The sequence below is a fragment of the Plasmodium chabaudi genome (genome assembly GCF_900002335.3).
Source record: "Plasmodium chabaudi chabaudi strain AS genome assembly, chromosome: 13".
NCBI classification, from domain to species: domain Eukaryota; phylum Apicomplexa; class Aconoidasida; order Haemosporida; family Plasmodiidae; genus Plasmodium; species Plasmodium chabaudi.
In genome coordinates this window covers 200033-219644 of record NC_030113.2, presented here as the reverse complement: position 1 = coordinate 219644, position 19612 = coordinate 200033, and the positions used below count along the sequence as shown (strand labels likewise).

Genomic DNA, 19612 nt, shown 5'->3' with positions numbered 1-19612 from the left:
ATATATTTAATCCATATATAAAATTTTATTAATTCTTATAAAATTTATAGATAAATATTAATGAGTGGAGATAATAAAATTGGGTAATGTGAGGCTCGAACTCACGACCTCGGGATTATGAGACCCGCGCGCTAACCGACTGCGCCAATTACCCATATTGTACTTTTGGCAATTTGCAGTCATGTTGGTACTTTGTTTATGAAAAAAATATAAATGGTGCATGTGCATACAAATATATATATAGAGAGTGAAATATAAATAAATTTATTTTTATTATTTCTTTTATATTAAACGCCTTAATACAATTTGGCTTTATAAAAATTTTAACTGGTATTTTACCTTAACATGATTCCATATGCGCTTAAATTTTAAATTCTTTGGCTTTTAAAAATAATATTAAAAGAATGTATAACCTTTACATATGGGTATAAAAATTGAAAAATGCAAATATATACATTATTTTTTAGTATGTTTTTTATAAGGTATATTGTAGCTATTTAATTTCCATATTTTTATGCTGTTAATGATAATAAAATATAGAATTATTAACAAAATAGATTAAGTAAATGTAATAGTAGAATGTGAACACCCGTTTCTACTTTATGTATCTTTATGTTTTTTGTGGTTGGTTTATTTATGGATTTATACTAAAAGGTGATTCGCATATAATGTTTAAATACAAATTATATATAAAATCAACAAGAATAGAAATAATATAAGGTATAAATAACTGACATCGAAAACTTTATACATCCCCCTGAATAATTGCACGATTTAACGAGCAGTTTATGAATAATAAGCAGCTACTAATGTTGCAAAATGAATAAAATTGGATGGCAATGCATATATAATATTTAAACATAAAAAAAACATATTTTATAAATTCCTATATATGGCTTGATAGAGCTAAGACACTACTAATTAATGCATGCATATGCAAATAATGGGCATTATAATACGATACAATATATAAATAATATATTAATATAGTGTGATTAATCCTAATGCTTTCGATTTGGCTTTCTAAAAATTGGTATAAACTCTTTTTGTTTCCCTTTATCGTGATTTTTACAAAGAATAAAGCATATGGATTATGCAATTTTTAAGGAATCTTGAAAAATCTTAAAGAAATAGCAAAGCGCGTATGTATAGGAATTATTATAACAATTATTATTTATTATGTATATATATAATAACACAAAATTATATGTTATAGAAATATATATATGTAGTATTCCTTATTTGTATGAAATATGTATAAGATTTAAAAAAGCAAAAATAACGGTGCACCGATGAGTTAGCATGGTTGCTAAAGATGACTTCAAATCATTTGGTGTAGGTCACTGCACAGAGGTTCGATTCCTCCTTCGGTGCGAATATGAAATTTTATTTAACGTAAAAATTCAAGCGCGCCGAAAAAGGAACACCAAATATGGAAAATTACGTTGATATTTTTCTTATATATATATTATAAAATAAAAATATAAAAGGGGGTATATTATGAAATAAAAAGTGAGAATGGCATTTATATAGTTATAAATAATTGTGAATACATAAATACGTAAATATACATGTGTTTTTCCAATGCTTAAAAAATAAATTTAGATTAGTTATAAACCTACTTGAAGCATTATTTTTATATTACATAGATAACACAAGATGTTATTAATTTGGTATAAATATATTGAATATAAATGTAAAAACACAAAATGGTAACAACATGTATAACACACATATTGCACAAATTAGGTATTATATATAGAAAAATAAAAAGCATATTAGATTATATACCCTCCTATATTTTTAACATAGTTCACATATCTATATATGTAAAACGCAATAAATTCCATATTTTATAAAAAATGAATTTGTTGCTTTGGCAAAATGAATAAAAAAGTATTATTTAGTAAATATCAACAAACGTATAGATTTTATATGTTCACATTTAATATAGGAAATTAGGTCCCATGATTAAAAAAGATATGAATTGTAATGTGTGTTAATCTATGCATTATATTGTAATGCCCAAAAGAATTTTAATTTATATAAAAGGAATGCTTTAAGAAAAAAAATATTAGCATATTTGTTGTAGCAAATAATTAAAGTAATTTTTTGCTATGGAAATGTGTAGCATATTCTTTCGTGTTGCATTTTTTAGAAGTGTAAAGAAGGTATGACATTTTTATTTTTCGTCTATTGTTTGGTAAATATATATTAAAAATCACGATCTGTAAAGGATATATTTATGTAAGATTTAGTTCAATTTTGTATTGTGGATTATTGTTATAAATAATTTATAAATATATGTAGTATTAATCTTCAAAATGGGGATTTAATACAAATTAACAATTCGATATAATCGGTAAAATAAGCAACACTAAATACACATATACAGTATAAAAATAATTAATACATATAAAATTATGAAGTTAATTCTTATGGTCTATTTTAAAAATAATACACAGAATTATAATTAAATGAATAAATATATACCAGTCAAAACTCTAATGTATATATTATTCGTAGAGGGACGTATATTAACTTGTTTTGTGTATTATTACTTTTATTTAGCTTATTTGTGAAATTTTAATTAATTTTTTTTTTTAATTATGGGAAGAATATTTACCCTACTTTTTTAAATATGGGTTTTTCAGTATAAGATGATGATATGTGCATAAAAATAGTATCCTAATATATTATAATAATTATATATTTATGTATATATAATAGAACATAAAAGCACAAAAAAAGTGAATGCGAACAAAAAAATAATTCTTCTTTACACATAAAATATTATTTTGTGGAGATATATTTCATTATTAAAAAAAATAATAATAAATAAAAATATATGACTTATACGTCGCTTACCCAAAAAAAAGGGAAAGAAAAAGGAAGGAAAACGAAAGGAATTATTAATTAATAATGAATACATTTGAAATAATATTAGAAAGAAAAATAAAAAATATATAGAAACAAATCAGAAAAACTATATTTTGAAAAGTTATACAATAATAAGCAAAGAGGTATTAACTGCATATGAATACATATATAAGAGCATAATAAAAAGGATATTTTTTAATTGATATTAATGAATTAAAAGCAAAAAAATAATAGTGGGAAACTAATAAAGATATATAAATACATTATTGGATTAGAATGGTCGTATAACTCACAGAAAAACTGCATACAAATTTATTACTTCTATAATTCTTAACATATCTTTTTATTAGTGTTATTGTTTATCAATAAATTAGGATAAGATGGATAACGTAGAGGTAATGTTATATGCATTTGTTTAGATTGTGAATATTTTTACTAAATAAGAAAATTGCATGCTTTTGTATATGTGTGTGAAAAAGGGATCTGCATATACACATGATAATATATTATATAAATGCCGATGTATGTGAATGAATATGTTTGCTTGATAAATCCAAACTTATTTTGGGTCGTATTAATGGGTATAATTTGATTTATAATTTTTTAGGAGATACATTCAGATATGTTTGATTTGCTGGCATTCGCCTTTGATAGAGGGGTGAAAGTAAAAAGTGCAGCTGAAGTTGGAAAAAGAGCAGTTGAGTATTTCAGAGGAGATGATTTTGCAGCTTTTTTAAGTAGCAATCAAGATGTTTTAAAGAAAAAATTTCCAAAGTTAATAGGAAACCGAAATTTATCGGAAATTAAAGATATAGAAGAATTTGGTGATTTGTTTATACAAAGAGGTTTTATATATAAAGCTCAATATAAACCATTTAAAGGGATACATGAAATGGATGAAAATGGAGTATATAAAAGACCCAAATGGCCAAAGAGATTAATTATGACCGCAAAGCAAAATTTTGATAAAGCAGGTTTTTATATTTTAGTTTATGAAAGGAATAGGAAATTACAGTATTTTATGTTAATGACATTAATCTCAATAGTTTTAATATGTTGTATGTTTCCTGTTTGGCCATTGAAGTTGAAATTGGCATTATGGCATTTATCCGTTGTATTTATAACATTTTTATCAGCAATAATAGTTGGAAGACTAGTCGCTTTTCTTTATTTTTGGTTTTTTGGTATTGACTATTGGATATTTCCAAATTTATTTGATGAAGAATGCAGTATTGTTGAATCCTTTATTCCATTTCATTCGTGGGAACGTAGAAATGATAGTTGGATTTTAGTATTTGCTAGAATGGTTACTGCTGTTTTAGTAGCTATAGGTATACATCAGTTAGGAAAAACTCATTCTATTTCTGATATTCAAAATTTTGCAAAGCAATCTTTTATTGATATAATAGAATGGGGTAATAAAAAATTATCTGACGGTCCAGAAAATAATTTTATGTATAAATCTATCGATTCAAAAGCCACATTTGAGGGTCAAGAAGAGGTCGAAGATGCTGAAGATCCCGAAGATCAAATCATTTATGATGAAAATGAGGAAAATTATGACTGTTTGAAAAAATGTGGATTCCCACCTTTCGAGGAATTAGTTAGAAGATGCTTCTTAAAATGTGATTGTATGGAGGTATGTAAAAGAAAGATAATATATTATTATAGTAAAATAATACTAGTGAATAAAATACTATTTTAATGAAATCCCAATTGATGAAAGAATATTCGTCTTGAGGGAAGGATATGTTTATTTTATTTTGACAATTTATTAATAAAATAATGCATTTCTGTTTTTAGTTGCTAATCTTTTCATTACCACTTTTGTAACATTTTTATATACATATTTTTTTTTAGAAAATTATAAAATCACATTGCTACAAGAAAAAATGTTCCAAGGCAACAAAGGAAGTTTTAGATGAGGCCCACAAGGAGGCATGTTTCCAAAAAATTAAAAAATAAGAGAAAATTATAAATCCATATATTTATCTACCATTTTTTTTAAATTTAAAGTATTGTCTGGGCAGACATAGTGCTTCCTAAATTGAATATAGAAATAAAAGTATATATATATGTATATATATACATAGATAATCCAATGAAACCACAAGAATTGATTTGGGCGTATTTTCCACCTACTTATAAATAAAATATTTTTTACGAACTATTTTATATGAATGGTTTCCACATTAAAATTTAATACATTTATTTTTGTTAACCCTTATATTATTTTGTTGCATTTTTTTACACCTTTTCATTTTTTCTCATTTTTCTTCCTTTCCTTTTTTTAAGAACATTTATTGTGGCATTTCGTTACTATAAATTTATATATTTGTTTACATATTTAAATTTGTAAATATATTATTAATTACATTTTGTATTTTAAAATAATACGAAATAGTAACACACCCCAAAAAATAAAATATATTTCTTACATTATTTTTAATTATTTTTTTACCAAGCTTTAAAAATTTTATTTTTAAGTGTGATATTAAGAAATAAAAAATATATTATTAATTTTGGTACTTAAAAAAATTATTTAATTATTACGATATTTAAAAATTTAATTCTTTATGCGTTTGTAGAAAGCCAATTGATTATATAATAATTATGGAGTATATTGCATTTATACACATTTACGAAAAAGCGTCGAAAATCTGTAAAATAATTTTAAGAGCATGAATTGTCGAGAAAAAAATAAAAGAATATCACATCTTATTAACAACGATTTATATAAAAATTGGAAGTAGAAACAGCGTATAAAATTATATCTATATAAAAAAGGAGATATAATATATAAAGATATAATTAGAAATATAAGTAGAAGAACAGGAAAATTTGTCAAATAAAACATAGCTCATATTTTGAAAATTACACTTTATTATTGATAATAAGTTATATTATAAAAGTTATAAAAAATGAAATTACCAAGAGAAGTGGTTTTTCAAGTAGCAAAGGGTTTTAGAGGTAGGAGCAAAGGATGTTTTAAAATTGCAAGAAGTAGAGCAATGAAGGCTTTACTTCATTCTTATATTATGAGGCGCCAAAGATATAGAAGGCTACGGGTAATTTTAATCAAATAAAGTTACATAAACATATGAAAATAGTTTCATAGAAAGAAATGAATAGTGGTACATAATCAATATATACATATCTTGTATGCTTATATATGTAGTTATAATTTTGTTTAACTATTGTATGTGTGTAAATATTCCATATTTTTAGGTACATTGGATAGCTAGCATAAACAGAGGATGTAGAGAATGGAATTTCACATATTCAAAATTTATGTATAGTTTATTAAATAATAATATCCTCTTGAACAGAAAGAGCCTATATACATTATGCTACACAGAGCCAATAAGTTTTAAGGCTTTAGTAGATGAATCAAAATATGTTTTTTATCAAAGGAAACTTAAGTTTCGAGACATATCACAATTTTAATTTTATGTGGGAGTTTATATTAGACGAAAAAAATAAAATTCAAATAATTAGCTATTTATTAATTCATGTAAATGTACCATTACTACTATTATGGGTAGGCACACATATATAAATTACAATCTTTACTGTTTACATGGAAATTTTTTATGTAATGAGTTAAAAGATGAGATAAAGGAATATACAGATAATATGACAATAAATATTTTTTAGGGGTATAAGAAAATTATGTTTTTGCAAAACTGTTAAAAAAATCGATTGAAAAATTTACAGATTGATTAATATAATTGATATACATTTTGATGTGCTCCATATTGTACTGCAAGTAGTTTTGGGGAGTTTCATTTGATTTCACAAAAGATGAAGAAAAAATTTTGCTGAGAGAATAATGAATCTCATTTTGAAGTGTAGAAGAATATAAGCTATTTACTTGGTAATTAAAGTTTTTATGTGTATTAAAAAAAAAGTAAAAATGTGTATCCTGGTTATTCATATTATGGTATGATTTCCCCTTATTTTTGTTTATGTAATTTTCTCTATCAATATTATTTTTCAAATCCAATTTTTGCATATTTTCGGATGCTACCTCAGATGTCTTGAGTGTAGTTGCTACTGTGCCGATTGTTCCGGTTTCTTTTTTTTCTTGATGTTTTTTGATAAGTGTAAAATTTGTTCCTTTTCTTTTATTTTTGATTAATTTTAGATAATTAAACATAAATAAATCATATTTAAAAAATGTTTTATGAAAATAATAAAACTCCTTTATATAAATACTTAAATAGTATTGATGCAGCATGTGAATATTAATCATTAGAGGATGAATGAAAATCGAATATTTTATTGATTTTATGTGTTTTTCTAAATGCTTTAACTCATTCTTTAATTTTTTATACAAGTTTTTAAATTGTAAGACTAAACTATCTTTTTCTTTGTTATGTTGTAACGCAATATATTTATTAATGTCATTTGTATTTATTATTTTAATAATATCAGTAACTACTACTATTAATTCAGTATATAAATAAAAGTATTTTATATGTGTCTTTTGTATGTTAGAAGGATTATTGTCTTTGTTATTTGATTTGTCCATTTTGATGATTTGAATTATATTTTCTTCGTTACTATTTAGTATTTGGAAATACTCGAGTATTTCATTCAGTATATAGATGAGAACAAAATAGATGTTTATGTCACTAGATATATATAGTATACATTTTTTGAAATAATTTTTGTTTTTTAATAATAATAAATATAAGTGCAAAATCGAAAACTTAACTAGTATAATGGCATCTTTGTTTTTTTTCATTTTTGTACTTGATAAAAATATGAAATTAAACCAAATATTATCATTTTTATCAAAATTGAATACCGTATTTATCAATCGCTCATCAAAAACTGGATTAAGGAAGCACGAGTTAAAAAACACAATAATGTAATAACTTAAAATAATACATGTGTCTTTTTTTTTAAGATATTTCATTAAAACGTTTGCTAATTTTAATATATCATTTTTGTTATCTATAAAAATTATTTGATAACTTAGAAATTGTAAAATTAATATAATTAAATTATTTCCTCTTTTTATTTCTGTTATATTTTTACTTGTATTGGTTTCTATATTGTCTATAATGTAATTGATTAGAAAAGAATTAAATTTTGTCCTACTAAACTCTGTACTTAATTTTTTGATGCATTCAAAATATGTTTCTTTCTTTCCATTTTGTGTCAATTTATTATTATTTTTTAACATGTCAATAATATACTGCTTTGTGTTTAAATTATTTTGGTCATCTGTGTTGTCATTTTTCTCTAAAAAGATAAAAGTATTTTGATATAGTGAAAAGTCGAAAAAGTAGGAATTCATAATAGTAAGATAAAAGTTTAAAATTATAGTACATATATATGTTCCTTGTGTATTCGTTATTAATTCTTTTAGATAGTTATTAATTATATCGATAGATTTTAGTGTGTTGGAACAAAATTTGTCCAACGTTGAAACATCATATAGTAAAAAACATGATATGAAGTTAAAGAAATAATAAATATATATATATGACATATATCCGATATCTTTATAGAGAATATTTTTCCATTTGTCTTCTACAACATTTATTTCATTTTTTGCGATATTAAATATGTAGTAGTCAAAAGTATTATAAATACATTTGATAATTTCGGCATTTTGAAAATAAGATAATTTTTGAAGCATAATTGAAATGTATTTATATGTAAATATCAAAGACGAAATGTTATTATGTATATGTATAATCCTGAAACTATTTGTTGTATATAAAAATATCAATTTTTTATTTCTCTTTAATTTATCTAATATGATAGTTATTATATATTTGTTTACTTTTGAAGAATATTTAAATTCAAGATTTTGGTCATTTTCTTTATGCATATCTAATGGTGTCTTTTTTTCATTCAATTCATTATTTTTACATTTTTTATTGTTATATAGTTTAAAGTTATTTTCGATGGATACTTTATGATTTTTAATTTCTTTATTTTGTAAAACATCTTTGCAATTTTGTTGAGTAATTGATTGATCTCTATTTCTGCTGCTCCCCTTTAATGTTTCTTCACGTTTTTTATTTTCCTCCTTTTTTACCTTTTCTAATGCATCATGGGCTCGCAAATAAATATTTTTATTCTTTGTTTTGTCGATTTTTTCTGGCGATTCAATTTTGTTACTTTCTTGAAAATCATTATTCATAGATTTATTGTCTATACTTTTTGTTTCGTTATTTATTCCACATTTCAAATTACTGGGGGTATAAGGTTTTTGTTTTTTTTTCATGTTTAAATTACTTGATTTTGTAATTTCGGATAATTTTGAATGAACATATATAAAGTCATCATTAAAGAAGGTTATAAAATGCTCGAAAATGTGTCGTACTATTTGCATTAAAATATTTTCTTTTATTTCATAATTGGATGAATAATAATCATAAAAGAATAATAAAAAAAATAGAATAATATTTGTTGTTATCTTGTTTAAGTATACTTTATTATTTCTCTTAAAATTTGATTGAAATGATTTGAAAAAAGTATGATTTTTTATAGAATCATCAGGGTTGTTATCCAACGAATTGTATTTTCTATATGTTTCTCCGCTACTATTTATATTATATTTATTATCATTCATTATATATAGAATAAATAAATAAATGTTATTGTTATGAAATATGTTTCGAATTATTACATTTTTAATATTTTGATCTAAATAATTTTCTAAATTGTTATTTGAATTTTGGTTTTTATTATTTATTAAGGTATCATAATATTCTGCAATTGATATGTAGTTGTCATTTTGCTCGTTAGTTTTTTCATCTACTTTATCATGTGTATTCTTTAAATTTGCTTGTATCATTCCAACATTATTTATATATATAACGTTTTGAAAAAATGATGGAAGAGTAAGCAAATTTTTGATTTGTGTAAAAAATATGGTGTATAATTCATTTAAATATATATAAATATAAGAAACAAATATATATAACAGATTGTGGATCATTGTTTCATTTTTTTTCTTCTTTTCATTTACTTCTTGCTTATTTTTTAAAACATACTTGAGGTATTCTTGCAAACTTTTATTAAACTCATCGTAAAAATTATCATTTTTTGAAAGAAGAACTGATAGGAAATTTTTGTCTTTGAAACACATAATAACAATAAGAATATAATAATATATTTTGTCATATATACACTCCAAATTATTTTTTCCAGTTTTTTCTATTAGAAAATAATTAAGAAAATGGTTTATATAAAAATGATTATCATGAGTCATATGCTTCGTAAAAATTTTAGTTTTCTGTGTGTAATAATAATTATTTTTACAATTGCATGTTGTATTAGGCATATTGCTATTATCACAACCATTATTAATGCTATGATTATATTTTTCCTGTATATGTTCATTCTTATCATTTCCTTCTTTCAATTGTCTACTTTGCGAATTCAATGGATTCATTTCATTTTTATAAATATAAATTTCGTATTTTTGCAAATTGCTCATCGTTTTCTTTTGGTTGCAATATAACAGTTTTATAAATATTTTTATAAAATATTTTTCAAGTAGTTTTGCTTCTCTAAAAATGCAAAAGCTCCTATATATATTTTTTTTACTCAAATAATAAAATATACGCTCACATAAAATAATAATATTTTCATTTTGTTTATTATCTGAATCGTCGTCTTTTGGAAGTTCTTTTGCTTTATTAATATCTTGCAAAAAGAATAAAGGAAAATTATCCAGTGAAAAACTTAAAAAAACTATTATAGACAAAAACAATATTTTGATTTCTTCGCAATAAGGACAATAGAGATCAATCGTACATATGTATGTTGGGCTTGTAATATCAGTGATGCTACTATTATTATTTTGTGGACTACTGCATTTGAATTTATCACTTAATCTTCGATCACAATTCGAATTATTAATAATTTGTTCTCCTAAATTATTATATGAATAAGATTTTTCACTGTGTTTTTCGGTTTCTATGCAATTTCGATAATGGTTTATTGTATGTTCATAAAATAGTTTACAATAATTTTTATATATATTGTCCTCTTTTATAAAATAATTGTGTTTATTTATATCTACTTTTGTTTCTTTATTTTGATCATCATATTTTTCATTTTGTCTTTTTTTAGTATTGATATTATGGGTAAAAAAATCATTTGAGATTTTTGTGTTTTGCACATATATAGAATATTTTAGTATAATAAGATAAATAGTTTTTAAAAAAATACAAATTTTTTTATCCACCTTGTAATATTTAAAAAAGTAAATTAATATTTGTTGCTTGGAATAACAATTATCCTTTACATATTCCTTTCTAAATTTGCTTTTTATAACTTGTAGAATATATTTAAAAAAAAACATTAGTAATTGAACATGCAAACACTCTATAACAATATCGTTGTATATATTGCAAAAGTTTAATAATGTGTTAATATATTTATTTAAAATTATTTTTTTTAAGATCCCCAATTTTTTAGCATTTTTATTTTCTATTAATGGGTTGAGAGATATATCCCCTGGTTTGCTATTGCTTGAAGAACGCGAACCACTTTGACTGTCATCATTACTACTATTACTGAAACTGCTATCAGTTTGTTTACTGTCACTTTTTGTAGTATCAATATTTTGCTCAATTTGTGAAGAGATATTTTCTGGATGCGATGGATGCTGATTATTTATATCAGCTTTTGATTTCCAAATATGTTTATTGATAAAACGCTTATAATCGTAATTCATCAATATATTATAGTTCATCAAAGATATATCATTGTTTATTAAATTTATATCAATGTAGCACCCCTGTTTCATTATTACATGCAGCATAGACATGACATTTTTTATAAAAAATATATTTAATTTAAGGTACTTTTTTTCATGATTTTGAAATGTGGCATTTTCTATATTTATTATTTTTTCTATTTCGTATAAATTTACTATATTATAATATAAATTATGCTTAGGTTGTGATATTTGGTTAGGAATATTTTGTTTTGCCTTTTTTTTGATTACTTTTTTGGAATATTTTGATATAATGAAAAATAGAAAATTAACTAAAATAGATATGCTTTTATTTTTTTCTTTTTGTATTTTTCGTTGCTTTTCCTCTTCTTTTAGCATAATATAATTTTTAGTTTCTTTGTCTTCCAGTTTTTCCCCATCCAAATTATTATAATAATTGTGCTTTATATTAAGGTAATAATTGTCTATCTTTATAAAATTATATATAATGTTTAAAGAGAAACTGGAAATTTTATTTTTTAATGAATTTGTAGATATAGAGATATATAATAATTTATATATATATAATGATAAGTCTACTTGTTTATTTAGTTCATGTATGGGTTCTTTAATATATATATTTTTATTGTTCTTAATTATTAAATGGATATATAGACATATATCAAATACGCTTATTAAATGTTCTAGTAATAATAGGTTGTTATGAATAAGTATTATACTTTTTTTATGAGAGCAATTTTCATTTGTAGTATTAGTATTTGTTAGATAGTTATACATAAAAAACACAAGTTTATCGGTATATGGAAATATTATATCATAAACAAAATTGATTATGCTTAATATCGGGCTAAAATTATTTTCAAAAAGATAATAAATGTTTTTTTTTATTTTTATGAACTGATGCTGACAATTTTGTTTCGTTTCACAATTACATAGATTTATGCTTTCTTCATATATGCTATTTGAATTTGTTTCCATTTTTGATTTATCATGTAAATATGAAATTTCACATTTTTCTATGTTATTATTTTGGGGAATACAGTTTTGACTTTGTTTTATAGAATTATCATCATATGTGTATAAAAATTGAATATAGAAATTATTTAGGAAGAAAAAAAGCCTATTTAAATTGTATATATAAGAAAATTTGACTTTATCATCTTCAAAATCATTTATAGATGGTTGTATTTTTAATTCCTTTAACAAAGAAGTTATATATGCTGAATTATTATATGATAAGATATTTTTGTCTAACTTTATATTTAAAAAAATAAATGAATTCGAATTTGATAAGCAGTTATAACTGTGAGTATCTTGATTTATTGGGGAAATTGATATATTAGGTTTACAAATGTTATTATTATGATTTAATAAAATATTATTTCCACCTTTTTTTAGTTCTTGAATTATGTAATAATATTTATTAACAAATAAGGCAAAAGATCTAAATAAGTTATCATTGTTATAATTTCCATAATAAGATAATTCTTTTTCACTGATATTTGATTTAGGATTATGAAAACTATGCAAATAAGTATATTTTGTTGAATATAAAAAAAAGGATTTAAATTTTTTAATATGGAATAATAAATGATTTGGTTGTAATTTTTTATAAAGCCAAAAAGGTATATAATAAACAATTTTATTTTCTACATAATGAGATGTCCTTTTTAAATTGTCTATGTGATCATTTTTTTTATTGTCTAAATATTTAGATTTACTATTTAAGTTGAAAAAACTAAGATTATATTTTTTGTGAATAGGATGTATATCTTTTTGAAATGGATGACATTCATCCTCGTGCTTATTTTCTGTATTGTTCACTTCCTCTTGTGTCCACATATTTATATGCTCTATTTTTGTTATTTCATTAATTATAGAATATTCTACATTTTTTCCACCATTGGATTGTGAAGAAGAATTTATTTTTTGTTTATTGAGACACTTATTTAATAAAAATGGAATATATTCATCTCTTGTTTTTGCTTTTTTATTATTTTCCTCTTGTTCTATGACAAAATGTGGTTCTAAAAATAATCTGTATTTGTTCAATAACAATATATTTTGATCAAATAATAGATAAAAAGTTAAGCTGATAGATAATGTTTTTATAATTTCATTGTCATAGAAAAAAAAGCAATATAGATGCGATAAAAAAAAATACTTCTCTTTGTATATCTTTTTACATATTTTGCTATTTCTATTGTTGGTAATAAGCAGAAGAATAATTATTTTTAATACATATATAAATATTTCAATATATTTTATGCTTATTTTTTCTTTAAGAATAATTTCTTTTATAATTTGTAAATATAAACTGAGAACATGTTCATAAATTTGAAGGGATATAGTATCATCGTTTGATATTTCTTTGTCATGGTTCGATGTTTTTTTGGTTGATATTATGTTTGCTTCATATTTTGTTTCTTTTCTCAAAAGGAATGAAATAATTCTATTAAAAAAATGAGGAGTTAGTTTTTCTATACCCATACTTATATTATCCATATATTTCAAAATAATCGTTTCATCATCTGTAAATGTTTCTAGTAAAAAGTTGCTTACGTAAATATTCAAATTATTCGCTTTAAAATCCCAATCATTTGAATAATTAAATATGTTATAAGATAGTTTTTCGCCATCTTGGTTATTTTTCTCATTTATTTTATTTTCATAAATGTTGTCTGTCTTTTGCTCAATGTTGTAATCTTGAATTTTTATGTTTACCATTTCTTTACTTTGACTTTCATCATTCGTGCCAGAAGAACAATCTAAAGTATCATTTGAATTGTCATTTTTTTTGAGTTTTTCATGCTGTGTATTTATTTTACCAAAATTCATTTTAAATTGGTAATATAGTTTCCAAAAGAATTTAAGACAAAAAGTTCGTTTTTTTTTTTTTTTTTGAAATAGAAAAAAGTATGCATTATGTATATTTATAAACACATTTTGATAAAAATATAGACTGATACTTGTCTGATCTACTTTTAAGTTTTGTTTTTTATTTTGGTTAAAATGAGGATAGAAATAATTTTCAAATAAAAAATTAAAAGAATTATAAAGAGTTTGTTCAATTATGATTATATATTTTTTTTTAATAAAATACAAAAGAAGCAATAGGTTGGAATATGCTTTGATATTTGCTAGAATACATATTTTTTCTTTTATTTCTTTATCTTTGATCATATCAATTAAAATGTTGATATTTTTTTTAACATTTTCTATAATAAATACTATATAGTAATTTTTTATTTCCTTTTTGCTATATACACATATTTCATATATAAAATCAACAAATTCAATTATTTGAAAAGGTGATAAAAATGTATCCGATATGTGTTGTTTCGCTTTATTAATACTGTGCTTTATATCACTATATGTTTTATTATAATTATTTAAATTATTATTTTTATTATCATTTTTTGCGTTATCATCAGATTGGGGGAAAAATTCTTCAGTTTTGTTCCATTGATTTTGTTCATCGTTGTTATACTTGTTTTCTATTTCATTAAAATATATTTTTTCTTTTTTTAGAGGCATGGATGTGTTTTTTATTCTTGCTAGACAATTTTGTTTATCACTGTTTTCTTTGTCAAATGCATTTTCATAATCAGGATGACATTCAGGATAATCAAAACTGTCTTCATTGCCCATATTATGATAAATAGTTGTACAATCAGTTCCATAATTAGTAATTGGATTCTCCTTGGTTTTCAAATTTGAATGATGGGCTGTAGGTTTATAAGAATTATTTTCACCAATATATTTTTCGTAATCATGTAGATCGTTTGTTTTTTTGTTCAAGGTGTTTATTTCACAATTATGGTTGTCAAGGATGTTAAATGCTTGCACATAAATAGGAGATAATTCCTCATTAAAGTTAAAAAATTTATTTTTTTCATTATTAATATTAAAAATAAAGTTAAGAAAAAAGAAAATAACTTCGTTATTGTAACTATATATTATTGAAATTATATTATATAATAGAAGAAGGAAATTTTTAAATAGTTCGATAAATTTAACATTTTGAATTAAATGATTTTCATCCTGTGTCTTATGATTAAATGATAATATATGCATTTTATTGCTAAATTTTTTTAACTTGTCAACTATAAATTGATATATTGTACTATATTGTTCATGTGGTTCTATATAACTTTCAAAATTGGTGTATTCAGAAGATAATAATAAAAAGGTATTAAATAAAATTTTTAAATTATTCTCAATTAATACGCTACTTATATTGTGAATAAAATTGAAGGACAAATTGGAAATAATATTTGAATTATCAATAAATTTCTCAATTTCGTGACTTTGAAGATTGATTGATTCGGTGTTGTTCTTTGTTGCTTTTATTAAAGTAGTATAAAAATTATGTAACTGTTTTGGTTCTATATTTTTAAAATTATTTGTTGCGTCTTTTGTATATTTCTGTTTGTTTTCAAAATCGCTTGATTTCAAATTAACAAGAGTTTCTGAAAATTCGTTAGCTGGATTTGTAACTGTGTTTAAAAACATGCTACTATCAAATGAACCAATATCGCAATGTTTTATAGATTCAACAAGAAATTTTTCTAAAAATATATTTAGGGATGTATAATTAGTAGATAAAAAAAACAAAAAATGAAAAATATTGTAATTAGTATTTATAAATGTTGAAATATCTAATTGGGGATTCATGGTGTCCATGCTTTTCTGAATGTGCTTGTCGGCATGTACCATAGGGATATGTATATTTTTATCTTCATGATTGTTTTCGTTTCCACTATTTGAAATGTCGTTATGTTTTTTACTATAAATAAAGAAAAGGTTAACTAGCAAATTGTAGTAGAATATGAAATCCTCGTACTCTTTGTAAATTTGTGAATCATAAAAATAAAAGAAAAGTTTAATAAAATATAAAATCTCCAAATAATGAATATTTATATGTATATCAAATAATATAGTTTTCAATAAGTTAGCAAACTGTGTTTTTATCTTTTTTGTTTGAATAAATGATATAGGTGTATAGTTAATATAAAGACATATAATTTTTAATATTTCAATTTGTTTTGAATTATATTTATATGTGTATCTATAGGCATCATTGGTGAATATATTAATACTTTTAAATTTGTCTTTGTTCATATCATGAGATAATTCAGAAGAAGATGATTCTAAAGATTCGGATGAAGCAAATGAAGAAGAAACTGATAAAAAAGAATAGTTGTTTGATTCCTTTTTCCTAGATATATAATCAGTTTTATTATTATTAGCATTTTTATTTGTGTCATTCGAAGAAGTATATATATTTGTCTCTTTTATAAAATCAATTAAAATATTAAAGTTAGTATCTAACTCTTTTTGGTCGCTATCAAAATATTGAATCATTATGTTATACAAATAATCATATATCAGTATATAATTTTCTGTATGAAAATTAAATATAGAACAATTTTTATATATATTATCGATTCTACAATGCGAAATTCTTAATATTTCTAGCATATAAAAAACTATCATCTTGAAAATATATATGCAATTATTTTTTGTTATAAATAAGTAGTGATACATATCATTTTCGTTTATTTCTAAAGTATTATTTTTGTCTGCTAGTTCGGAATATTTCTGACAATGTTTATTATAGTAGAATGAATTTATATTGCTTATTATTTTATCATTTTTTTGATACCCGTTATTTAAATTTTCATCATTGCTTCTTTGATATGCTGTAAAATTAGTGACTGCGATTATGTTTTTTGATAATTTTTTTTTCGCCTTTTTGCTATTGCAAAGAAAAATCAAGTAGAACAGATTTTGATTAAGCAAGAAAAAAAAATTATTTATATATATGTTGTATATACTATTACACATACATTCTTTTTTATTTTTTATAGTAACATAAATATTGTATAAAATAATATATATGATATAAGACAGGTTGTTTACTATATTAATTATATAATTATAGTCATTCTCTAATTGTCGATTTTCTACATAATTTTTATATATATAATGAATATTATAGCTAAGAGTGTACACAAACTTATAATTAAATAACAATACGTCTTTGTTAAAAATGTATATATATTTGTTTAAAATTTTATTGACTTCCTTATTCATGTATACTAAGTCGTCTACACTAATTTTTTTTTTAATTATATTAATTCCTAATAGTTCAAAGTAATTAAATTTCATTTTTGTGTAAAAATATAGCAAATTAATTTTATTAGTATAATTTGTAATTTTATAATAAATTTTGTTGTTATATATATAATTGTATTTTAGATGTTTGTAATATTGATCTATTATATTTGTCATAGAACAAATTTGATCATTTTTTTTTCTCTCTACATCCCATTTTTCAGTTTCTTCATTTAGTTGCTTTATTTCTATATTTTTGTCTTGTGGTTCCATCCCATTTATATCGAGAAAATTTTTTCTGAACATATCATAGCTATCAAAAAAGTTGTATAAATATAAAAAATTATAATATTTTAAAAGGGACGAATAATTTTGTTCAATGACATTTTTATTAGTATGAAGAAAGGATGAAGACAAGAATGTATCACTAGTATTGCTATCTTCGTTTTTAATTTTGTTAGCTTTATAAGATTTATAACGTAACAATAAATCAATTGAATTTTGATTTAGTTGATTTTTGATAGAATATAATGTATTATAATATTCAAAATCTTCTATTGTTGAGCATCTATTTTTTGTAAATATATTTATGTAGTTATTTTTCTTAATCATTTGATTTATAGTTGTCAAATCTTTTTCTGATATATTATTATTTTGATATAAGCTCAATGAAATCAATGAGTTCCTTTGCTTGTTTTCTTGTTCTTTGGGAGTTATATCATAAATGTCTTTATTTTGAACTGCATTCGTTTCATTTGTTATAGAATTTTTTATTGGACTATTGTTTTCTTCATTTTGTGAATTCATAATTTTTTCATTATAAAGATTGGTACTATCACTAGCTAAATTTTGTGTATTTAACGAAGGTATTACATCATTTATATTTTGATCATTTTGTATACTTATAGGTTTACTGTCTTTAAATTCTAATATATCATTTATTGATTCGTCAGGGCAATATATATTAATCAGTTCACATAGAATCTTAATAACATTTGTACATTCATTTTTTTCTGTAGAAGATTTGTCCAAACTTTGCATATACATATCATCACTTTTAGGAAGATAACTTTTTTGTGCTTCTTTATTCGATTTATATTTTTCTTTGTTATTTTTGAAATGAGTTAAAAATTCTTTCAAAAATTTTGATATATATAATTCTTCAAATTTTTGTTTTATGTCCTCATCTTTCTGCATTATGATAAAAAAGGCAGTTAAAAGTTCTATGCATTAGATTAAGGCCATAAAGGTGTATATATTCACATAAACAATGTGCACATATATAATACAATAATTAATATTGTGGCTATTCTTAAAATATAACAATATGCAATGCTTAGTTATAGACAGCTATTAGAAATTTAAAATTCAGAAGCCACATTAAAAAGGAAGGCTTTAAATAATTTGCATATGTATCTGCCATTTTATGTAAACTTTTAGTAGATAGAATTAGATTATCTATATATTTTTTACCTTTATAATATTTCTCACAAAGGATAATATATCTTGTAAATTTTTTAAAGGAATGAATGAGTTTCTATCATTGATGTAATGAAGAATCAAGCAATAAAAGCTGCTTCGTTTTTTTAATTCGTCTTCGTTAATTAAATTTTTTTCATATTTTTGCATTAACATAATAATCGATCGGTCTCTAATGTCATCAATATGATGCCCTAAATTGTGATTAAAAATGGGGAATAGTCAGATGGTTATTGTTTAGTATTTTTTACAAGCTTTTATTTTAATGAGCATAAATTATAAATTTATTTTTCTCTTATATATTTTTATACACAATGGTTTATAACGTTTGATAGACATGTTTTATTATTCCTCTTTTTGAAATTTTCTAATTATAGTACCTATTTTTTGTATGAGGTTGCTTAGGCTATCGTCATTCAT

The 19612-nt window shown here is 22.4% G+C and overlaps 3 protein-coding genes and 2 non-coding genes across 5 annotated transcripts; 3 read left to right on the top strand and 2 right to left on the bottom strand.

The window, feature by feature from the left end:
* Positions 1 to 80: 80 nt before the first annotated feature.
* PCHAS_1305440 lies at positions 81 to 154 on the bottom strand. Its single transcript has one exon. It is a non-coding gene; the product is annotated as a tRNA-Met (tRNA).
* A 1132-nt stretch (positions 155 to 1286) lies between these two features.
* On the top strand, positions 1287 to 1375 carry PCHAS_1305420. The gene has a single exon. It is a non-coding gene; the product is annotated as a tRNA-Sec (tRNA).
* Positions 1376 to 3260: 1885 nt separating this feature from the next.
* Positions 3261 to 4845, top strand: PCHAS_1305400 (translocation protein SEC62, putative; the record flags this gene model as incomplete). The annotated part of the gene is made up of 3 exons (XM_016799083.1): positions 3261 to 3275; positions 3488 to 4519; positions 4741 to 4845. The coding sequence occupies 3 exons, from the start codon at positions 3261 to 3263 to the stop codon at positions 4843 to 4845; spliced, it is 1152 nt and encodes a 383-aa protein (XP_016654425.1).
* Positions 4846 to 5801: 956 nt separating this feature from the next.
* Positions 5802 to 6327, top strand: PCHAS_1305300 (50S ribosomal protein L20, putative; the record flags this gene model as incomplete). Its single annotated transcript, XM_738562.1, has 2 exons — positions 5802 to 5948; positions 6109 to 6327. 2 exons carry the CDS (start codon positions 5802 to 5804, stop codon positions 6325 to 6327), a joined length of 366 nt encoding a protein of 121 aa, XP_743655.1.
* Positions 6328 to 6550: 223 nt separating this feature from the next.
* On the bottom strand, positions 6551 to 19612 carry PCHAS_1305200 (conserved Plasmodium protein, unknown function; the record flags this gene model as incomplete). Its single annotated transcript, XM_016799082.1, has 3 exons — positions 6551 to 18904; positions 19187 to 19386; positions 19573 to 19612. The coding sequence occupies 3 exons, from the start codon at positions 19610 to 19612 to the stop codon at positions 6551 to 6553; spliced, it is 12594 nt and encodes a 4197-aa protein (XP_016654424.1).